The 25,096-nt window shown below is 46.9% G+C and overlaps 1 protein-coding gene across 1 annotated transcript in view; it reads right to left on the reverse strand.

Annotated features, from left to right (window-relative positions):
• CANX (calnexin) overlaps positions 1–25,096 on the reverse strand; it is a 178,552-nt gene that overhangs the window by 37,270 nt on the left and 116,186 nt on the right. Inside the window, exons 10-14 of the mRNA XM_063928542.1 lie at positions 16,017–16,173; positions 15,456–15,671; positions 14,257–14,376; positions 6,504–6,654; positions 5,660–5,742 (exon numbers count right to left, since the gene is read on the reverse strand). Of these exons, the coding sequence (XP_063784612.1) occupies positions 5,660–5,742; positions 6,504–6,654; positions 14,257–14,376; positions 15,456–15,671; positions 16,017–16,173 (727 nt within the window). The remainder of the gene's footprint in view (positions 1–5,659; positions 5,743–6,503; positions 6,655–14,256; positions 14,377–15,455; positions 15,672–16,016; positions 16,174–25,096) is intronic.

Here is a 25,096-nt window from a genome sequence, read left to right on the forward strand (position 1 = left end):
AGAAGCTGCAGCGGAGGTTCTTACATTTATCATACAGGCCGTTCCTGGAATGTCAGTGGTTGTGCAGCCATCTCTACTGTATTCAGTAGTAAGTTTCCCCACGTGCAGCTATACAGCAACAAACCCTCCTCTGGATAGGACGGAATTGTCCCTCTGGTCATCAAAATAAGAATTTACTTACCGATAATTCTATTTCTCGGAGTCCGTAGTGGATGCTGGGGTTCCTGAAAGGACCATGGGGAATAGCGGCTCCGCAGGAGACAGGGCACAAAAAGTAAAGCTTTAGGATCAGGTGGTGTGCACTGGCTCCTCCCCCTATGACCCTCCTCCAAGCCTCAGTTAGGTACCGTGCCCGGACGAGCGTACACAATAAGGAAGGATTTATGAATCCCGGGTAAGACTCATACCAGCCACACCAATCACACTGTACAACCTGTGATCTGAACCCAGTTAACAGTATGATAACAGCGGAGCCTCTGAAAAGATGGCTCACAACAATAATAACCCGATTTTTGTAACTATGTACAAGTAATGCAGATAATCCGCACTTGGGATGGGCGCCCAGCATCCACTACGGACTCCGAGAAATAGAATTATCGGTAAGTAAATTCTTATTTTCTCTATCGTCCTAGTGGATGCTGGGGTTCCTGAAAGGACCATGGGGATTATACCAAAGCTCCCAAACGGGCGGGAGAGTGCGGATGACTCTGCAGCACCGAATGAGAGAACTCCAGGTCCTCCTTAGCCAGGGTATCAAATTTGTAGGATTTTACAAACGTGTTTGCCCCTGACTAAATAGCCGCTCGGCAAAGTTGTAAAGCCGAGACCCCTCGGGCAGCCGCCCAAGATGAGCCCACCTTCCTTGTGGAATGGGCATTTACATATTTTGGCTGTGGCAGGCCTGCCACAGAATGTGCAAGCTGAATTGTATTACACATCCAACTAGCAAAAGTCTGCTTAAAAGCAAGAGCACCCAGTTTGTTGGGTGCATACAGGATAACAGCAAGTCAGTTTTCCTGACTCCAGCCGTCCTGGAACCTATATTTTCAGGGCCCTGACCACGTCTAGCAACTTGGAGTCCTCCAAGTCCCTAGTAGGCGCAAGACACCACAATAAGCTGGTTCAGGTGAAACACTGACACCACCTTAGGGAGAGAACTGGGGACGAGTCCGCAGCTCTGCCCTGTCCGAATGGACAAACAGATATGGGCTTTTTTGAGAAAAAAACCACCAATTTGACACTCGCCTGGTCCAGGCCAGGTCCAAGAGCATGTTCACTTTTCATGTGAGATGCTTCAAATCCACAGATTTGACTGGTTTTAAACCAATGTGTTTTGAGGAATCCCAGAACTACGTTGAGATCCTACAGTGCCACTGGAGGCACAAAAGGGGGTTGTATATGCAATACTCCCTTGACAAACTTCTGGACTTCAGGAACTGAAGCCAATTCTTTCTGGAAGAAAAATCGACAGGGCCGAAATTTGAACCTTAATGGACCCCAATTTGAGGCCCATAGACACTCCTGTTTGCAAGAAATGCAGGAATCGACCGAGTTGAAATTTCTTCGTGGGGCCTTCCTGGCCTCACACCACGCAACATATTTTCGCCACATGTGGTGATAATGTTGTGCGGTCACCTCCTTTCTGGCTTTGACCAGGGTAGGAATGACCTCTTCCTGAATGCCTTTTCCCTTAGGATCCGGCGTTCCACCGCCATGCCGTCAAACGCAGCTGCGGTAAGTCTTGGAACAGACATGGTACTTGCTGAAACAAGTCCCTTCTTAGCGGCAGAGGCCATAAGTCCTCTGTGAGCATCTCTTGAAGTTCCGGGTACCAAGTCCTTCTTGGCCAATCCGGAGCCATGAGTATAGTTCTTACTCCTCTACGTCTTATAATTCTCAGTACCTTAGGTATGAAAAGCAGAGGATGGAACACATACACCGACTGGTACACCCACGGTGTTACCAGAACGTCCACAGCTATTGCCTGAGGGTCTCTTAACCTGGCGCAATACCTGTCCCGTTTTTTTGTTCAGACGGGACGCCATCATGTCCACCTTTGGTAATTCCCAACGGTTTACAATTATGTGGAAAACTTCCCCATGAAGTTCCCACTCTGCCGGGTGGAGGTCGTGCCTACTGAGGAAGTCTGCTTCCCAGTTTCCATTCCCGGAATGAAACACTGCTGACAGTGCTATCACATGATTTTCCGCCCAGCGAAAAGTCCTTGCAGTTTTTGCCACTGCCCTCCTGCTTCTTGTGCCGCCCTGTCTATTTACGTGGGCGACTGCCGTGATGTTTTATCACACTGGATCAATACCGGCTGACCTTGAAGCAGAGGTCTTGCTAAGCTTAGAGCATTATAAATTTACCCTTAGCTATATTTATGTGGAGAAAAATCTCCAGACTTGATCACACTCCCTGGAAATTTTTTCCTTGTGTGACTGCTCCCCAGCCTCTCGGGCTGGCCTCCGTGGTCACCAACATCCAAAACTGAATGCCGAATCTGCGGCCCTCTAGAAGATGAGCACTCTGTAACCACCACAGGAGAGACACCCTTGTCCTTGGATATAGGGTTATCCGCTGATGCATCTGAAGATGCGATCCGGACCATTTGTCCAGCAGATCCCACTGAAAAGTTCTTGCATGAAATCTGCCGACTGGAATTGCTTCGAAGGAAGTCACCATTTTTTTACCATGGCCCTTGTGCAATGATGCACTGATTTTAGGAGGTTCCTGACTAGCTCGGATAACTCCCTGGCTTTCTCTTCCGGGAGAAACACCTTTTTCTGGACTGTGTCCAGAATCATCCCTAAGCACAGGAGACTTGTTGTCGGGATCAGCTGTGATTTTGGAATCTTTAGAATCCACCCCTGCTGTTGTAACAGTATCCGAGATAGTGCTACTCCGACCTCCAACTGTTCCCTGGACTTTGCCCTTATCAGGAGATCGTCCAAGTAAGGGATAATTAAGACGCCTTTTCTTCGAAGAAGAACCATCATTTCGGCCATTACCTTGGTAAAGACCCGGGGTGCCGTAGACAATCCAAACGGCAGCGTCTGAAACTAATAGTGACAGTTCTGTACCGCGAACCTGAGGTACCCTTAGTGATAAGGGCAAATTTGGGACATGGAGGTAAGCATCCCTGATGTCTCGGGACACCAGATAGTCCCCTTCTTCCCGGTTCGTTATCACTGCTCTGAGTGACTCCATCTTGATTTGAACCTTTGTAAGTGTTCAAATTTTTTTAGATTTAGAATAGGTCTCACCTAGCCTTCTGGCTTCAGTACCACAATATAGTGTGGAATAATACCCCTTTTTTTGTTGTAGGAGGGGTAATTTAATTATCACCTGCTGGGAATACAGCTCGTGAATTTTTTCCCATACTGCCTCCTTGTCGGAGGGAGACCTTGGTAAAGCAGCCTTCAGGAGCCTGCGCAGGGGAAACGTCTCGACATTCCAAACTGTACCCCTGGGATACTACTTGTAGGATCCAGGGGTCCTGTACGGTCTCAGCGTCACGCTGAGAGCTTGTCAGAAGCGGTGGAACGCTTCTGTTCCTGGGAATGGGCTGCCTGCTGCAGTCTTCTTCCCTTTCCTCTATCCCTGGGCAGATATGACTCTTATAGGGACGAAAGGACTGAAGCTGAAAAGACGGTGTCATTTTCTGCAGAGATGTGACTTAGGGTAAAAACTGTGGATTTTCCATCAGTTGCCGTGGCCACCAGGTCCGATGGACCGACCCCAAATAACTCCTCTTCTTTTATACGGCAATACACCTTTGTGCCAAATATCCCTCTGTGCATCTCGCATATATAGAAATACATCCTTTAAATGCTCTATAGTCAATAAAATACTGTCCCTGTCAAGGGTATCAATATTTTTAGTCAGGGAATCCGACCAAGCCACCCCAGCTCTGCACATCCAGGCTGAGGCGATCGCTGGTCGCAGTATAACACCAGTATGTGTGTATATACTTTTTATGATATTTTTCCAGCCTCCTGTCAGCTGGCTCCTTGAGGACGGCCCTATCTATAGACGGTACCGCCACTTGTTCTGATAAGCGTGTGAGCGCCTTATCCACCCTAAGGGGTGTTTCCCAACGCGCCCTAACTTCTGGCGGGAAAGGGTTTCATTTAATTTATCTGATTCAGGAAAAACTACGGTAGTTTTTTCACATCCCACATAATACCCTCTTTTGTGGTACTTGTAGTATCAGAAATATGTAACACCTCCTTCATTGCCCTTAACGTGTGGCCCTAATAAGGAATACGTTTGTTTATTCACCGTCGACACTGGATTCAGTGTCCCTGTCTGTGCCTGTGTCGACCGACTAAAGTAAACGGGCGTTTTAAAACCCCTGACGGTGTTTTTGAGACGTCTGGACCGGTACTAATTGTTTGTCGGCCGTCTCATGTCGTCAACCGACCTTGGCGCGTGTTGACCTTATCACGTAATTCCCTAAATAAGCCATCCATTCCGGTGTCGACTCCCTAGAGAGTGACATCACCATTACAGGCAATTGCTCCGCCTCCTCACCAACATCGTCCTCATACATGTCGACACACACGTACCGACACACAGCACACACACAGGGAATGCTCTGATAGAGGACAGGACCTACTAGCCCTTTGGAGAGACAGAGGGAGAGTTTGCCAGCACACACCAAAAACGCTATAATTATATAGGGACAACCTTATATAAGTGTTTTCCCTTATAGCATCTTTTTTATATATTTCGAACGCCAAATTAGTGCCCCCCCTCTCTGTTTTAACCCTGTTTCTGTAGTGCAGTGCAGGGGAGAGCCTGGGAGCCTTCCCTCCAGCCTTTCTGTGAGGGAAAATGGCGCTGTGTGCTGAGGAGATAGGCCCCGCCCCTTTTTCGGCGGCCTCGTCTCCCGCTCTTAACGGATTCTGGCAGGGGTTAAATATCTCCATATAGCCCCCGGAGGCTATATGTGAGGTATTTTTAGCCAAAAAAGGTTTTCATTTGCCTCCCAGGGCGCCCCCCTCCCAGCGCCCTGCACCCTCAGTGACTGCCGTGTGAAGTGTGCTGAGAGGAAAATGGCGCACAGCTGCAGTGCTGTGCGCTACCTTAAGAAGACTGAGGAGTCTTCTGCCGCCGATTCTGGACCTCTTCTCGTTTCAGCATCTGCAAGGGGGCCGGCGGCGAGGCTCCGGTGACCATCCAGGCTGTACCTGTGATCGTCCCTCTGGAGCTAATGTCCAGTAGCCAAGAAGCCAATCCATCCTGCACGCAGGTGAGTTCACTTCTTCTCCCCTAAGTCCCTCGTTGCAGTGATCCTGTTGCCAGCAGGACTCACTGTAAAATAAAAAACCTAAGCTAAACTTTTCTAAGCAGCTCTTTAGGAGAGCCACCTAGATTGCACCCTTCTCGGCCGGGCACAAAAATCTAACTGAGGCTTGGAGGAGGGTCATAGGGGGAGGAGCCAGTGCACACCACCTGATCCTAAAGCTTTACTTTTTGTGCCCTGTCTCCTGCGGAGCCGCTATTCCCCATGGTCCTTTCAGGAACCCCAGCATCCACTAGGACGATAGAGAAAAATGTTACACATTCTAAGTGGTTGTAGTCTGAGTGAAGCAAGACCTCTTTACCTTTATATGCGCATTAGAATTTACAAAAGCACCAAATCACCGCTTACCTGAGATTTATTTCCCTCCTCCTCCTCCTCTTCATCATCTTCCTGGCTTCCATCCCCAGCATCTCCTTTACCATCTCCAAATGCTGCAAGACAGAATCAGCGACTTACTGAAAACAAGTATAAAACAAACTTTTACCAGGTCAGAGATGTAAGATGTCAGTTCCTTCTGCCTCATCATACAAGTGGACTGTATCAACCCAGGCATGGAACCCATAACTCTCCTGGCGCAACATGCAAATTTGCACATTCACATTACGTTAGCCATGATAGAACATGTGCGTTCACATACTTCTGCAAAGACAGCATCGCTCACATTTATGTTAAACCAGATAATCAGCCAGTTACTGTAATAAAGACCTCCGCGCTGGAGAATGTTACTAATACCTGATATTTACCATTAAGCCAAATGATGCATGTATCTCCCCACAAAGCTTACTTGTATCAGGACCACTTCCAGGGTACGCTGAAAACTACTGGTCTTGTAATGGGAGGTGGCAACTGATCAAATGCAACAAGGCTCATCCAATCAGGAACCAACATGAGTGTTTCTGAAGACCAGATATTCAAAAGAACTAAAGTCTCTGTATTGACATACTAAAATGTCACCCATAAAATCCAATAGAACAGGGCCCGCTAGTTGCTACAGAAGAGGTAAGGGCTAGATACAGCAATATCTAGGATAGGTTACTACAAATGCAAAAAACACCTAGTTGCAAATTAAATCCTACAGACCCAATTTACCGATATAATCTTTATAGTAAACAGAGGTGACTTTTAAAAATGCACTATAAAGTGTGACCAGCATTCCAATTTTAACATTGTTTGCCACCAGACTAGTCCTCACCCTCTTTTTCAGGCTCCTCCTCAGCAGGCTCCTCCTCTGCATTCTCCTCCTCGTCCTCCTCCTCTGCTTCCTTGTCTGCCTCCTTTTCCTCCTCCTTTACATCAGGCTGCGGGGCATCAGTCTTTTTGTAGCTGGAGTCTGCGGGCTGCTTCTGTAAGTTCCAATACAAACAGCCGTTCGTTATACACATCAGTTACATCAAGTCTTTTCACTTTAATGCACATATAAGTGCTGTAAATTTTTGGAGACCTGAATAACTCACTCTTTGCATGTTATACTTATGTTCAAACAAGATCTAGAATATACAGCCAAAATGGCCACAATATATTATACATCCGTGCCCAAATGGATTTTATGCCGAAGTCCCTATAATGTGCAGTGGTGCTATATGCTGCAATTATAGTACCTCTGGACTTGTGGAGTCCAGGGCAAGATTGTGCTGTGAGGGGGAAAGGCGGGGGTGGGAGGGAAATAGTTTAAAACCACTTGGACTGGAGAACATATGACTGACCAACTCACATAGGAGTATGTACAGCCGAATAGACAGATTAAAAACAGCTATGAAAAAAAAAATAGGATTTTGGTACTTACCAGGTAAATCCTTTTCTTTGAATCCATAGGGGGCACTGGAGTACTCTTGGGATATGGACGGTTTCCGTAGGAACAGGGCACTGAATATTTAAATTTAGAACACTCCACCCCTCCATATCCCCGAGTACCTCTGTTTTTTACTGAGCCGAACAGGAACTATAGAGAGGTTGACAATGGAGTATTACATATAACATAACGGACAACAACGAAGTTGACACATAACGTTACTGACAACTAAACAGTTGACACCATAACCAGCACTTGAGAATTTGAACCAGTCGGTGAGAATGTGTTACCATAAGATCCTCTGAACTTACCACAAACCAGGTAAAACTGCTCTGGGTGGGCGTCCAGTGCCCCCTATGGATTCAAAGAAAAGGATTTACCTGGTAAGTACCAAAATCCTATTTTCTTTTTCATCCACTAGGGGCCACTGGAGTACTCTTGGGACGTACCAAAGCTTCCCCCGTGGGCGGGAGAGCTGTTTGGCACCTGTAACACTAGGCGGCCAAAGCTAGATGCTGATGCCGCAAACGTATCAAACTTGTAAAAGCGCACAAACGTGTGCACTGAAGACCATGTAGCCGCACGGCAAAGCTGCATCGTAGAAGCTCCACGACCAGCTGCCCATGAAGTTCCCACAGAACGTGTGGAATGAGCCGTTACGGATGTAGGCGGCTGTAACCTAGCATGAAGGTAAGCCTGACGTATGGTCAGTTTTATCCATCTGGATAAGGTCTGCTTAGACGCTGGCCAACGCAGCTTGGCAGCATCATAGAGAACAAACGTATCCGTCTTACGAACTGTAGACGTTCGGGATACATAAACGCGTAAAGCGCATACCACATCCAGAGTTCCCGAATGTGATGTCAACACAGGAACTACTATTGGTTGATTGATGTGAAAAGATGACACTACCTTTGGTAAAAAAACGGGATTCGTCCGAAGTTCCGCTCTGTCATCATGAAACACCAAATACGGTGGCTTGCATGACAAGGCACCCAAATCTGAAACACGCCTTGCCGAAGCTAAGGCTAGAAGAAAAATTGTTTTCCAAGTGAGAAACTTTATATCCACTTGCTGTAAAGGTTCAAAATATGAAGACTGTAAGAAATCTAAAACCAGATTCAAGTCCCATGGCGCTGTAGGTGGAATGAATGGAGGCTGAACTCTGAGGACACCTTGCAGAAAACTGTGTATAGACGGCAATAGAGCAAATCTTCTTTGAAAGTAAATTGACAAAGCAGATACCTGCACCTTTAGTGTAGATAAACGCAGTCCTCCATCTAAACCCGTCTGTAGAAATAACAAAAGACGGGATAACTTGAAAGATGATGTCGGAAACTTCCGAGCTTCACACCAACCTATATAGGCACGCCAAATTCTGTAATAATGAGCTGCCGTAACCGGCTTCCTAGCTCGTAACATGGTTGGTATAACCGATTCTGGAATGCCCTCTCTTCTTAAGAGGGCGGTCTCAACAGCCACCCCGTCAAACGCATCCGCGCTAAATCGGGGTAAAGGAACGGACCCTGTTGTAACAGATCTGGACGTAGTGGGAGCGGCCAAGGATAGTCTGCGGAGATCCGAGAACCAAGCTCTCCGAGGCCAATGAAACGCCACTAGTATGACTGTGACAGACTCTCTTTTGATCCGTTTTAGCACCAGAGGGAGCAGCGGAAACGGTGGAAACAGATACACGAGGCTGTACGGCCACGCGACGGTGAGAGCATCCACCGCCACTGCCTTTGGATCTCTCGTTCTGGACACATACTGGAGCGTTTGGTGATTGTGTCGAGACGCCATCAGGTCCACCTGAGGATAACCCCACCGCTGAACCAACATGTGAAACACTTCTGGATTTAATGCCCATTCTCCTGGATGAAAATCCCGACGGCTGAGATAATCCGCCTCCCAGTTGTCCACTCCCGGAATGAACACTGCTGACCATATCACCTGGTGGTATTCCGCCCAATTTAGGATTCGAGCTACCTCCCGCATTGCCATGCGGCTTCTCGTTCCTCCTTGTTTGTTGATGTATGCGACTGCCGTCGCATTGTCTGACTGCACCTGGACAGTGTGAGACCGAAGCATGTGCACTGCTTGTCGTAGCGCATTGTAAATTGCGCGGAGTTCCAGGATATTTATAGACAGCAATCTTTCGTGATCCGCCCAGAGACCCTGGAGCTGACAATTTTGAACTACAGCTCCCCAACCTCTGAGACTGGCGTCCGTCGTTAGAATGATCCAATTCCAGCCGCCGAACCGTTTCCCTGCGGTTAAATTGTGTTCCTTGAGCCACCAGAGCAGAGACACCCTTGCCGACAACCTCACCCTGTGGTGAATCTGCAGATGCGAGCCCGACCACTGTGCGAGCACATCCAGTTGAAATGGACGCGAGTGAAATCTTCCGAACTGAAGCGCTTCGAAAGCCGCCACCATTGTGCCCAAGAGGCGAATGCACAAATGTACCGAGACTGTGCATGGCTTGAGCACTAATTGTACCAGATGGCGAATAATCTGTACTTTCTGTTGTGGTAGGTAAATTCTTTGATTGACCGTATCGAAAATCATACGTAGGAATTGAAGGCGTTGAGACGGAATTAGATGTGATTTCTTGAAGTTGACAATCCAACCGTGGTGAACTAGTACATTGTACGTCAGCAGCGCATGTTGGAGAAGTATCTGTTGAGACGGGGCTTTGATGAGCAGATCGTCTAAATACGGAACTATTGTCACTCCCAGGGATCTGAGATGAGCTATCATCACAGACATCACTTTGGTGAATACCCGAGGCGCTGACGATAGACCAAACGGTAGAGCCTGAAACTGGTAATGGTTCTGGCGTATTGCAAACCGCAAGAACCTCTGATGAGGCTGCCAAATCGGAATGTATAAGTACGCATCCTTGAGATCTAGCGCAATCATGAACTCCTCTGGCTCTAAACTTGCAATCACTGAGCGCAGAGATTCCATTTTGAATCTGTAGTAAGTTACGTACCGATTGAGACCCTTTAAGTTCAATATTGGTCTGACTGAGCCATCTGGCTTCGGTACCACAAACAGACTGGAATAATAACCCTGACCCTGTTGGTGTACAGGGACCGGAATCAAAACTGCTGAATCCAGTAGGGACTGAATGGCAATTTGCAGAACCGCCCTCTTGTCGTCCGACAGAGGCAATCCTGTCTTGAAAAACCGCAGTGGCGGAAGACAATCGAACTCTATTTTGTAACCTTTTAACACTAAATTGCGGATCCACCCATCCGCCGATGTCTGGAACCACGCCAACTGGAACGTCTGAAGGCGTGCTCCCACAATCGGAGAACCGAGATGGGCTGGTAGCCCGTCATGCCACTGGCTTGTCGGTAACCTTAGCGTCCTGACGACTTGTGTTGGTGTTGGAAACCACGTCCACGTCTACCAGGCGTGGCTGTTCCTCTGCCACGTCCTCGAAAGGACTGAGGTCTAAAGGATTTGAACGAAGGTCCAGAGTACCTCCTTCTTGGTACCGGTGGAGGCAACGGTAAGAAAACAGACGTTCCTCCCGTAGCCTCAGAAATCCATGTGTCCAATTCAGGACCAAACAACTTCTTGCCATCGTAAGGTAACGCCTCTATACCTCGTTTGACCTCTGCCTCCGCTTGTCAAGAACGCAGCCAGAGTGCTCGTCGTGCCGTAACTAGCGGCGATGAAATACGAGAAGTGAGCTGACAGACGTCAGTAGAAGCTGTACAGAGATACTCCGCAGCCTCACACATTTGATCAGCAAGAAGTATAAGGTGATCGTCATGTAGGGCAGACTTAAGTTCTGTTATCCATACTATGAGCGCCTTAGTGACCCAGATACCAACCAAGCCAGGTCTCAGCAGCACTCCTGCTGCTACATACATGGACTTTAGCATAGTTTCTATTTTGCGATCTGAAGGGTCTTTAAGCGTAGTAGCCGCTGGCACTGGTATGGTTAATTTCTTTGTAAGCTTCGACACTGACGAATCAACTATTGGTGGATTCTCCCATGTACATGTCACCGAGTCTGGAAACGGGTAACTAGACTTAAATCTGCGAGGTATAGAAAACCGTTTATCTGGAGTCTGTCGTGTTTCTACTAACATCTTATTAAGAGACTCCGACACAGGAAAACTTATTGGAGTTCTTTGTCGTTTAGTAAATACGACCTGATCATTTGTGAGAGGCTCCTCAGTTTCTGTAAACTTCAGAGACTGACGCACCGCTCTGATGAGATTATTAATACCTGAGCTGTTAAAATCCTCACTATCCGACTCCACTTCGCCCTCCTCACCCTCATCTTGTGCTGTGAGGTCTGGCATGGAATCGTCAGAATGCAACATAGCAGAAACTGGTAAATCATAAGACATATGAAATTTATCCTGTCTACCCAAAATGGATTTGGACCTTTCGCAAGGCTGAGACACCTCCGGTAGTTCTGGCGGTCTCACCCTAGACTCAGATCTTGCCGTTTCCCGCTCCTGTCGAGCGGCGGTCAATTCTGATTGCAACCCAGCCAGTACATTGGCTAGCATTTCCCAAGGAGGGTCCGGGGAGGAAATTGGCTTTAAAACCGGAGCAGAATTTTTATTCGGAACCGGATCCACAAAACATACTGTACATGTGGTAGATCCATCCGGTAACACACTGCCACAGACTTTGCAATTATGCTTTTTAGTTTTTGCTGGTGCCTTACTCATTATGGCGACAGACAATACAATACACCAAAACAGACACTTGCACGACTCAGTAAAATAGTACTAAGGTGTCTCTCTCTCATATATATATATATATATATATATATATATATATCTATATATATCTATATATATCTATATATATCTATATATATCTATCTATCTATCTATCTATCTGGCCAAGTGCAGTACACGTGGCCAGTACTATGAAATGTGATCCCAAATTCCCACTAACACCCCTGCGCCTCCGGTGGAGTAGAGATGTAGTACTGGAACGTTCTGGAATCACAGCAGGAAGAAACAGGAAGCATGGTTAACAATGGCTGCCATGCTCACACATATAAATCACAGTGCAGGTTAAAGTGCCATTTATATGAAATTCTGTGTAAATCACCCTGCAGCCTAGCATACTGCTGTTGCTGCAGGTTTACCCTCTGATGCCGCTGTATTGCCTCCTCTGTGTAAATAACCCTGCTGTTACATAATCACCGTGCTGTAAGGCCCCCCCTCCCCCCTGCATGCTCCGTTTCGGAAGCAGAGCGGGCGGGCAGCGCAGCGTGTGGGGCCGCCAGCGGGAGCCGGGTAGCGGGACGCGCAGGGACTGAGAGCGGGGAGCGCGTCTTGAAGCACTGTGAGCAGCGGTGGGGCCCGGAGCAGCGGCGGCGGCCGGAGCCGGCGGCGGGCGTCTGCAGAGGGATCCCGGCGTCAGTAACAATGTCCCCACACAGCGGGGCGGCAGCTGACCGCCCCGTTCACATACCTTGACTCCTGCTGCTTGTGATGAGGCTCCGACGGGGCTTCTCTGCAAGCGCCGGCCAGCCTGTGCAGGAGATCTGTGTGGCTGTGAGGGAGCTCATTCAGTGAGGACCGACACGCCACTGCTGCTATTAGCAGCTTGCACTATCCCTGACTTTTGGAAGGGGGAAAGGGATGTGTATGAAAAAAGAAAAAGCTTAAAACAAAAATTATTCAAAAGAATCGTGGACCCAGCCACAATGACCTGTTGCTACTTCGAGCACAGAAAAAACACTGAGGTACTCGGGGATATGGAGGGGTGGAGTGTTCTAAATTTAAATATTCAGTGCCCTGTTCCTACGGAAACCGTCCATATCCCAAGAGTACTCCAGTGACCCCTAGTGGATGAAAAAGAAACAAAGTTGGCGTCACGCAAGCACTTCCAGGTGTTTTTCCCCAGCTGTAGAAAGCCTTTAGTAGCTCTTACCAGCATACAGAGGACTCTCACAATCCCACAGCAACATTGCATATACTGTTTCTACAGTGTATTTTAAGTGCTAAATGTATGACTGGAATTTTGCTAACGGAATCCCGAATAAAATGCGCTCGTAATCTAGCTTCTGAACAGATTACTTCGCTAAAACAGGTGGACAATCTCGCCACATAAAAGAAAGACAAAAAAAAAAAAAAAAAAAATATTTTTTTTTTAACCTCCCACTGTAGAGTGTCCTTGGATAACGAATTACTTGACAGGTTGACACCCAGGACAATTTTGAATAAAACCAACCACTTAATGTAGCTATCAGAAGTACTAAAAAGGGAGACTTTGCAGTGAGTGGTGGCTTTAGTTTAGGTTTTCCACTTTGTCAAGTACTTGAGAAACGAACATTATCCAAAATCAGGGCTGGCCTCAAGAACCGCAAGAATATCACACATTGGAACCATGGCCCTTGGCAGAGGGGGGAGGAGGATTGACATCTATGGAAAGAACGGTATTCGTCTATTCAAGTTAAATAACTTTATTTGAATCCATTGCGAACACTGAAACCATGTTTATAGAGGATTGAGTGTGTGCACTTTTAAGAGCAGGAGTATCTAACCTCCACCACAGTTTACTGTGAATTTGTAGTTTACTAACAAAGCCCCATAGAACAGCAGGAAGAGAGATGAACAAGAGAGGAAGAGAATGTCTTCCCTCAACAATCAACTTGAACCTAAAAGAGAGAACTAAAGGTTGGGTGTCCAGTGTTTGCCAACAGATTCAGAGAAGTGGATTGAATGCAAATACAATCTTGTCTTCTCATTCATCCAAATGGGGGGCACTGGAACTATAGGGGCAAACTACTGGCCCTTCGAGAGGTTATGCTCTGAGGTTGCTGTGTGCAAAACCTGTTTTTGGCGCCACAACATTGAACTTCTAAAATATATGGGCAGAGGATCAGATAACCGATACATAGAGTTGCACCTTGTATGATGGCCACTGTAGAAGCAAAAGCTGTATGCGATCTTAGTCAAAACTAATTTATATCTACATCTATCAAAACACTTCTAAATTCTCAAAGTGCCAGTTTCCGGTTAGCCCACACTCTATACCCCTTGTAGAGAGTACTCCAGTGTCCCCTAGTTGATGAAGGAGAAAACCAAAGCGGTGAATGCTGGCTACTGGCAGGATGAATAAAATGCAATGGTTACAAAGCGCTCTCTTACGGTCCTGCACTTACTTTGCCTGAGCAGCAGAACAGAATGATGAGAAACACTGGCAAGGCCACAGTCAGAATGTAGACTACCCAAAGCCAGGGCCTTTCCTCAGCTGCAGCCATCATCTGACCGACCACACTGGGCTGGAAATAAAGGATATGGTCAGATAACATACAACATGGAATAGAAGGGATCATTCTAGCACTACAGATTATACTATAGATTACACAGAAATCGTTCCTCTAATGTGACGCACTTCTAGTAACCTCCTAAACACACTCCGGGTCCAATTCAATAAGCAGCCACCGGATCTTAGTGGGATGCATCTCTCGCTGATTTCTGCTTGCAGCCTATGGAGATGTGATTAGCTACCATAACTGCGCTTATGTGCGCAAGTCACATGTAACTTAATCATGTACTGACCAGTAAAAGATAAAGGTAAAACAAAATGTGGTAAGACTTTGGGAAATATTAGCACCGGTGTTTGATGTACACAAATACATCAAGACCAGGACTAGTTTTCAGCTATAGTAAGGTCCAAGCAATCTCTCTAGGAGACGATTCTTGCACTTCTATTATGCGCTGTTAATGTAATAGGGGATACAGTTATTTGACAATACAGGTCCCTGAATCCCGCACGCTCACAATCCCGCTGGTTGGCATGCCAACCAACAGGAACTATTCCCACTCGTGAGTGTCCACAACACCCATAGAGTGGGAATAAAACCTGTGGCGAGCCCGCAAGGGGCTTGTTGCGCTCGCCCTTCCGGCATTCTCTGGCCGGGATACCAGTGTCGGTATGGTGACCGGCAGTCACGCATACCCAACGCTGTAATAGAGCAGACTTATACATAAATCTGATGCTGCAAGAGTATGTTCAAGCGTTGTATAAAAACTTCTTAGAAACTATAAGCACTTTCCTTAGGATTTTTTTTTTTTAGGACTTAATAAAAAACGAACTTTTGCTATAGGCCACCATAGATCTGGAGCAGGACGTTTCAGTCTGCCACAGAAGTGTTTAAATATTTGGAATCCGTATAGTGCTAAGCACAATTTCACATTTTCCTAAAATAAAACTGAAAAGAACCAAAAACAGTTCTTGGAATCAAATTATTGTTGGCCGGTCAAAAGGAAAAACAAATGTGGTTGAAAACTACACTATGTCTATACTTGGGTAGAGAGACTGTTACATTATCAGACCCTTGTGGGAAAGCCTACTTACCTCAGCAGCTCCATCAGCTGCTTTCTTCAGCCCCCAGCCAGCATTTGCCCAATCCTCAGCCACAGCTCTGTCTGAGCACACAATGAAATTGTCAAAGAAGATGTCAGAAGTCATAGACCACAGCTCCAAACCCAAGGCATAGAATGGAGTCATCCTGAATGGTTCCAGATCCTCAAAGAAATCTGGATTTGGGATCTTCCTTGGCTTCCAGACACCCTGCAAAAGAAGATTGATAACATTCATTAGTGTCGCTCAAGTTACTTTGCAGCTTCCCGTAATGTTCTGAGAAATGAGATTAGAGAATAATTGCCACTTAAGCTGCAAGCTCTACATTAATCAGCCAGCAACTGAATGAGGATTCTTATATGGCACACAAGATGTCAAGAGATTGACATTGAGAGTACCCAGAAGCTTGTAGTGCCTGGTACACTTTGAAATAATGGTAAAATAGGATGATAATGTGAATTTTTTTTATTTCATCATCAAAAAGATTCAAATGTAAAAAAGTAGAAAAAAATGTATTAGCATCAGCGTAACTAATTAAACCTTAAAAGCTCAAACCTGGTAACTGGGGTTATCAATCATTGGTGCCTTCCATTTTCCTTTATAGTTAGGGTTGTCAATGGTTGAGCGCTGCCAGACTCCACAGCCAGGTGCAGACTCGCATATGGCGTTTGCCACCTGTGGTGCCTCCCACTCGCCATCCATATCTTCATCCCTGTTAAGAGGTTAAAGAGGGTACACGGGAGGAGATTTTGTGATGGATTGCATTAATTTGGTAAAAGAAGAGAGAGACAAAGTCAGTGGCAATGCGATACGAGGAGTGGGCGAAGGAGGGTGCTGAAAGCATAAAAGAGGTGGCGGGGATTGGAAGACAGAGGAGATGAGCGACTGGAAAAAGGACTGCTTAGCAAGGGAGAGGGCAAAGCTATAGGAAAAGACGATGAACTTGAAGTCGAGAAAGCCCACCAGAGTGAGATTTCCTTTAGAGGAGCTCGGCTTTGCGTGACCATTTTTGTAGGAACCTGGTCAGTTTGTAGCACCAGGTTTGTGATTTGGAACAGCGGAGAGGGATGGAGGAGATGGTGCAGCAGAGTCAAGAGCAGAGGTGTGGGTGTGGTTGTAGAAGGAGGCCGACTGGTTGGGGAAGTACATGAATGTAGGGGAGAGGGGATAGTATCTAGAGAGGATAAGACAGCAGGGTCAAGAAACTCCAGATTGCATCTGGTGGATTTGGGCATGGAGAGGTGTGGAGGAGAGTAGATGGTGGTCAGAGAGCCCAAAAACAGGATTTTAATACCTACCGGTAAATCCTTATCTCCTAATCCGTAGAGGATGCTGGGTCCACTTCAGTACCATGGGGTATAAATGGTTCCACAGGAGCCATGGGCACTTTAAGACTTTTCAAGGGTGTGAACTGGCTCCTCCCTCTATGCCCCTCCTCCAGACCTCAGTATAGGAACTGTGCCCAGGGAGACGGACATTGAGGAAAGGATTTACTTTTAATTTAACGGTGAGAGTCATACCAGTTCACACCTCAACCATGCCGCACAACATGGCATTCAACATAACACACGCCAACGGGCATGAACAATTGCAGCAACATGCTGAAAACAATCGCAACACAATACTTGTGTAACTACAAACTAACAACTACAGGAAAAGTATGCACTGGGTTGGGCGCCCAGCATCCTCTACGGACTAGGAGAAAAGGATTTACCGATAGGTATTAAAATCCTGTTTTCTCATACGTCCTAGAGGATGCTGGGGTCCACTTCAGTACCATGGGGTTATACCAAAGCTCCAGTATGGGCGGGAGAGTGCGGATGACCCTGCAGCACCGATTGACCAAACTTTAGGTCCTCATCGGCCAAAGTGTCAAACTTGTAAAATTTAGCAAACGTGTTTGACCCTGACCAAGTAGCTGCTCGGCAAAGTTGTAATGCCGAGACCCCCCGGGCAGCCGCCCAGGATGAGCCCACCTTTCCAGTAGAATGGGCATTGACCGACTTCGGTATCAGCAATCCTGCCGTGGAATGAGCGTGATGAATCGTCCCTCTGATCCAGCGCGCAATAGTCTGCTTAGAAGCAGGACACCCAATCTTGTAGGGAGCATACAGGACAAACAGAGCTTCTGTTTTCCTTATCCGAGCTGTTCTTGCGACATAAATTTCCAAAGCTCTAACCACATCTAGAGACTTTGACTAAATGAAAGTGTCAGCAGCCACTGGCACCACAATAGGTTGATTTATATGGAAAGACGAAACCACCTTTGGAAGAAATTGTTGTCGAGTTCTCAATTCCGCCCTATCTTCATGGAAGATCAGGTAAGGGCTCTTGTGAGATAAGGCCCCCAACTCAGATACCCGCCTTGCGGATGCCACGGCTAAAAGCATCACCACTTTCCAAGTGAGAAACTTCAATTCTATCTCCTGTAGGAGGTTCAAACCAACTCGATTGAAGGAACTGCAACACCACAATAAGGTCCCATGGTGCCACCGGGGGCACAAAATGGAGGTTGGATGTGCAGCACCCCTTTCACTAACGTCTGAACTTCTGGAAGGGAGGCCAATTGTTTTTGAAAGAAAACCGATAAGGCCGAAATCTGGACCTTGATTGAACCCAATCTGAGGCCCGCCTCCACACATACCTGTAGAAAATGGAGAAAACTTCCCAACTGAAACTCTTCCGTAGGAGCCTTCTTGGATTCACACAAAGACACATTTTCTCCAAATACGGTGGTAATGTTTAGATGTTACTCCTTTCCTGGTCTGAATAAGAGTGAGGACTTCTTTAGGAATACCCTTCCGGGCTAGGATCCGGTGTTCAACAGCCATGCCGTCAAACATAGCCGCGGTAAGTCCTGATACATGCACGCCCACTGCTGCAGCAGGTGCTCGCGAGGAGGAAGAGGCAGAGGATCTTCTATGAGCAACTCCTGAAGAAGTGGTTACCAAGCCCTCTGTGGCCAGTCTGGGGCAATGAGGATTGCTCGAACCCTTGTTTTTCTTATGAGTTTGAGAACTTTTGGAATCAGTGGAAGTGGAGGGAAGACATATACCGACCGAAACACGCACTGGGTCACCAGTGCATCCACTGCTATTGCTTGAGGGTCTCTCGACTTGGAATAATATCTCTGAAGCTTCTTGTTGAGACAAGATGCCATCATGTCTACTTGAGGAACTCCCCAAACACTTGTCACCTTTGCGAAGACTTCTTGATGAAGTCCCCACTCTCCCGGGTGGAGGTAGTGTCTGCTGAGGAAGTCTGCTTCCCAGTTGTCCACTCCCGGAATGAAAATTGCTGACAGAGCTCTTGAATGTCTTTCTGCCCAGAGGAGGATCTCTGTCACCTCTGCCATTGCCGCTCTGCTTTTCGTTCCGCCTTGACGATTTATATACGCGACTGCTGTTAAATTGTCCGACTGGAACTGCATGGGTTGATCTCGAAGGAGATGTACCGCTTGTAGGAGGCCGTTGTAAATGGCTCTCAATTCCAGCATGTTTATGTGAAGGCAGGTTTCCTGACTTGACCATTTTCCTTGGAAGCTTTCCCCCTGTGTGACTGCTCCCCAGCCTCGGAGACTTGCATCCGTGGTTACTAGGACCCAGTCCTGAATCCTGAACCTGCGTCCTTCTAATAGGTGAGAACTGTGTAGGAGCGAAATCCTGGCTTTGGAGGACAGGATTATCAACCGGTGCATGTGTAGGTGGGATCCAGACCACTTGTCAAACAGGTCCCACTGGAATACTCTGGCATGGAATCGGCCAAACTGTACGGCCTCGTAGGCCGCTACCATCTTTCCCAACAACCGAATGCATTGATGGATCGACACGCTTGTTTGTTTCAAAATTTGTTTGACCATTCTCTGGATTTCCAGAGCCTTTTCTACTGGAAGAAATACCCTCTGGATTTCTGTTTCTAGTATCATCCCCAGAAAGGACAATCTTGTTGTCGGTTACAACTGCGACTTTGGAAAATTCATGATCCAACCGTGTTGTTTGAGTACTGACAGGGAGAGAGCAATGTTCTGCACCAACCGTTCCCTGGATCTCGCTTTTATCAGGAGATCGTCCAGGTAAGGAATTATATTGACTTCTTGTTGTCGAAGGAGGAGCATCATTTCTGCCATCACCTTGGTGAATACCCTCGGTGCCGTGGAGAGTCCGAACGGCAACGTCTGGAACTTGTAATGGCAATCCTGTACTGCGAATCTTAGATATGCTTGATGAGGAGGATAAATGGGAACATTTAAGTAAGCATCCTTTATGTCTTCTGACACCATGAAGTCCCCTTCCTCCAGACTGGAAATCGCTGCCCTCAGAGATTCCATCTTGAACTTGAACCTTTTCAGGTAGAGATTCAGATTTTTTAGGTTTAAAATCGGTCTGACCGAGCCGTCCGGCTTCGGAACTATGAAGAGGCTTGAATAAAAACCTTCTCCTTGCTGTGACAAGGGTACCAGGACAATGACTTGATCCTGACATAAATTTTTCAATTGCAGCTGTTACTACTTCTCTGTCTGGAAAAGAAGCTGGCAAGGTCGATATGAAAAATCGGCATGTGGGAACGTCTTGAAACTCCAATTTGTATCTCTGGGACACTATTTGTAAGACCCATGGGTCCAGGCCAGATTGCAGCCAGATCTGACTGAAAAGTTTCAGATCCACCCGAGGGGACTCCTGCGAGGGAGCCCCAGCATCATGCTATCCTGGAGATGCTGTGGATTTCTTTCCTCTTCCCCTCCGTCTCCCTGCAAAGAAGGGGAGCCTTTGGCCTTTTTGTATTTGTTGGGCCGAAGGACTGCATGTGAGAGTGATGTGTCTTTTTCGCCGGTGCAGGAGCATAAGGCAAGAATGTCGACTTACCTGTGGTAGCCGCAGAGACTAACGCATCCAGCCCCTTTCCAAACAAGGCCTCAGCTTTATACGGGAGAGCCTCCATATTTCTTTTGAAATCTGCATCAGCATTCCACTGTAGAATCCACAACGCCCTCCGAGCCGAGACTGCCATGGTAGCGGCTTTTGAACCCAAGAGCCCAATATCTTTCAAGGCTTCTAGCATGTATGTAGCAGCATCTTTGATATGACCTAATGTTAGGAGTATCTCGTCTCTATCTCGTGTCAATTTCAGATGACAAGTTATCTGACCATTTTTCGATAGCCCTACTCAGCCACGCGCAAGCAATGGTGGGCCTGAGTAGCGTACCATTGGCCACATAAATAGATTTTAACGTAATCTCCAACTTGCAGTCTGCCGGCTCTTTTAGTGAAGCCGTCCCAGGTGCAGGGAGAATCACCTTTTTAGTTAACCTCGACATGGCACTGTCTAAAACAGGGGGTGACTCCCATCTTTTCCTGTCCTCTGCCGGGAAAGGATAAGCAACCTGAATCCTTTTGGGAATCTGAAATTTCTTTTCAGGGCTTGCCCAAACTCCCTCAAATAGAGTATTTAGCTCGTGAGAAGGAGGGAAAGTTACATTAATTTTAATTTCTTTATAAAAAAATAGGATTTTGGTACTTACCAGGTAAATCCTTTTCTTTGAATCCATAGGGGGCACTGGAGTACTCTTGGGATATGGACGGCTTCCGCAGGAAACAGGGCACTGAATATTTAAATTTAGAACTCTCCACCCCTCCATATCCCAGAGTACCACAGTGTTTTTTACTGAGCCGAACAGGAGCTATAGAGAGGTTGACAATGGAGAATCACATATAACATAACGGACAACAATAAAGTTGACACATAACGTTACTGCCAACTAAACAGTTGACACCATAACCGATAGAACTTTATAATTTGAACCAGTCGGTGAAAGTGTGTTACCATAAGATCCCCCGAGCTTACAACAAACCAGGTAAAACTGCTTTGGGTGGGCGTCCAGTGCCCCCTATGGATTCAAAGAAAAGGATTTAACAGGTAAGTACCAAAATCCTATTTTCTTTTTCATCCACTAGGGGTCACTGGAGTACTCTTGGGACGTACCAAAGTTTCCCTTGTGGGCGGGAGAGCTGTTTGACACCTGTAACACTATGCGGCTAAAGCTAGATGCTGATGCCGCAAACGTATTAAACTTGTAACAGCGCACAAACGTGTGCACTGATGACCATGTAGCCGCACGGCAAAGCTGCGTCGTAGAAGCTCCACGACCAGATGCCCATGAAGCTCCCACAGAACATGTGGAATGAGCTGTTACTGATGTAGGCGGCTGTAACCTAGCATGAAGGTAAGCCTGACGTATAGTCAGTTTTATCCATATGGAGAAGGTCTGCTTAGAAGATGGCCAACCTATCTTGGCAGCATCATAGAGAACAAACAACGTATCCGTCTTACGAACTGTAGACGTTCGGGATACATAAACGCGTAAAGCGCGTACCACATCCAGAGTTCCAGAATGTTCTGTTAACACAGGAATTACTATTGGTTGATTGATGTGAAAAGATGACACTACCTTTGGTAAGAAAGCGGGATTCGTCCGAAGTTCCGCTCTGTCATCATGAAACACCAAATACAGTGGCTTGCATGACAAGGCACCCAAATTTGAAACACGCCTTGCCGAAGCTAAGGCTAAAAGAAAAATTGTTTTCCAAGTGAGAAACTTTATATCCACTTGCTGTAAGACTAAGAAATCTAAAACCAGATTCAAGTCCCATGGCGCTGTAGGTGGAATGAATGGAGGCTGTACTCTGAGGACACCTTGCAGAAAGGTGTGTATAGACGGCAATAGAGCCAATCTTCTTTGAAAGTAAATTGACAAAGCAGATACCTGCACCTTTAGTGTAGATAAACGCAGTCCTCCATCTAAACCCGTCTGTAGAAATAACAAAAGACGGGATAACTTGAAAGATGATGTCGGAAACTTCCGAGTTTCACACCAACCTATATAGGCACGCCAAATTCTGTAATAATGAGCTGCCGTAACCGGCTTCCTAGCCCGTAACATGGTTGGTATAACCGATTCTGGAATGCCCTCTCTTCTTAAGAGGGCGGTCTCAACAGCCACCCCTTCAAACGCAGCCGCGCTAAATCGGGGTTAAGGAACGGACCCTGTTGTAACAAGTCCGGGCGTAGTGGGAGCGGCCAAGGATAGTCTGCGAGTAGTCCGTGGAGATCCGAGAACCAAGCTCTCCGAGGCCAATGAGGTGCCACTAGTATGACTGTGACAGACTCTTTTGATCCGTTTTAGCACCAGAGGGAGCAGCGGAAACGGTGGAAACAGATACACTAGGCTGTACGGCCAAGCGATTGTGAGAGCATCCACCGCCACTGCCTTTGGATCTCTCGTTCTGGACACATACTGGAGCGTTTGGTGATTGTGGCGAGACGCCATCAGGTCCACTTGAGGGTAACCCCACCGCTGAACCAACATGTGAAACACTTCTGGATTTAATGGCCATTCTCCTGGATGAAAATCCAGACGGCTGAGATAATTTGCCTCCCAGTTGTCCACTCCCGGAATGAACACTGCCGACAATATCACCTGGTGGTATTCTGCCCAATTGAGGATTCGAGCTACTTCCCGCATTGCCATGCGGCTTCTTGTTGCTCATTGCTTGTTAATGTATGCGACTGCCGTCGCGTTGTCTGACTGCACCTGGACAGTCTGAGACCGAAGCAATTGTACTGCTTGTTGTAGCGCATTGTAAATTGCGCGGAGTTCCAGGACATTTATAGACAGCAATCGTTCGTGATCCGCCCAGAGACCCTGGAGTTGACAATTTTGAACTACAGCTCACCAACCTCTGAGACTCGCGTCTGTCGTTAGAATTATCCAATTCCAGCCGCCGCCTGCGGTTAAATTGTGTACCTTGAGCCACCAGAGTAGAGACACCCTTGCCCTTGGCGACAACCTCACCCTGTGGTGAATCTGCAGATGCGAGGCCTACCACTGTGCGAGCACATCCAGTTGAAATGGACGTGAGTGAAATCTTCCGAACTGAAGCGCTTCGAAAGCCGCCACCATTGTTTCTAAGAGGCGAATACACAAAATGTACCGAGACTGTGCGTGGCTTGAACACTAATTGTACCAGATGGCGAATAATCTGTACTTTCTGTTGTGGTAGGTAAATTCTTTGATTTACCGTATCGAGAATCATACCTAGGAATTGAAGTCGTTGAGACGGAATTAGATGTAATTTCTTGAAGTTGACAATCCAACCGTGGTGAACCAGTACATTGTACGTCAGCAGCGCATGTTGGAGGAGCATCTGTTGAGACGGAGCTTTTATGAGCAGATCGTCTAAGTACGGAACAATTGTCACTCCCAGGGATCTGAGATGAGCTATTATCACAGACATCATTTTGGTGAATACCCGTGGCGCTGACTAGAGGCCAAACGGTAGAGCCTGAAACTGGTAATGGTTGTGGCGTATTGCCAAACGCAAGAACCTCTGATGAGGTGACCAAATCGGAATGTGTAAGTACGCATCCTTCAGATCTAGCGCAATCATGTATTCTTGTGGCTCTAAATCTGCAATTACTGACCGCAGAGATTCCATCTTAAATCTATAGTAAGTGACTTACTGATTGAGACCCTTTAAGTTCAATATTGGCCTGACGGAGCCATCCGGCTTCGGTACCACAAACAGACTGGAATAATAACCCTGACCTTGTTGTTGTACAAGGCCTGGAATTAAAACTGCTGAATCCAGCAGAGACTGAATGGCAATTTGCCGAACCGCCTTCTTGTCGTCCGACAGATGCAGTCCTATCTTGAAAAAGTGCAGTGGCGGGAGACAGCTTTGTTTTAACACTAAATTGCGGATCCATCCATCAGTGGATGTCTGGAACCCCGGCAAATGTAACGTCTGAAGGCGTGCTCCCACAATTGGATATTCGAGGTGGCCTGGGAACCCGTTAAGCCACTGGCTTGTTGGTGACCTTAGCGCCCTGACGTTACTAGGCGTGGCTGTTTCTCTACTACAGCCTTGAAAGGACTGAAGTCTAAAGTATTTGAACGCCGGGCCAGAGTATTTCCGTCTCGGTACCGGAGGAGGCAATGGCAGGAAACTAGACAAGCCCCCCCCCCCCCCCGTGGCCTGAGAAATTAATTTGTCCAATTTAGGACCAAACAACTTCTGGCCACCGTATTCTTTTGACCTCTGACTCCGCTTGGCAAGAACGCAGCCAGAGTGCTTGTCGTGCTGTAACTAGCGACGATGAAAAGCGAGAAGTGAGCTGACAGCCGGCAGCAGAAGCTGTACATAGATACTCAGCAGCTTCTGAGATTTGATTAGCGCTAAGTATAACGTGTTCTGTTATCCATACAATTAGCGCCTTAGTGACCCAAATGCCCTTCTATCTTACGGCTGAAGGGTCTTTATAAGGTTTGACACAAACGAATCCACCTAATGGCGGATTCTCCAATGTAGATGTCACTGACTGTGGAAACGGGTAACTAGACTTAAATCTGTGAGGTATAGAACCGGTTATTCGGTTGTTTCGCGTTTCTACTAACATCTTAGTAAGATATTCCTAAATAAGAACCCCATTGGAGATATCTGTCGTTTAGTAAATACGACTTTATTATATGTCAGAGGCTCCTTAGTCTCTGTAAACTTCAGAGACTGACGCACTGGCCTGATGAGATTATCAATATCTGGGCTGTCAAAAGCTGCACTATCTGACTGCTGGTCTAATTT

This window comes from Pseudophryne corroboree, chromosome 6 (genome assembly GCF_028390025.1).
Source record: "Pseudophryne corroboree isolate aPseCor3 chromosome 6, aPseCor3.hap2, whole genome shotgun sequence".
NCBI lineage: Eukaryota > Metazoa > Chordata > Amphibia > Anura > Myobatrachidae > Pseudophryne > Pseudophryne corroboree.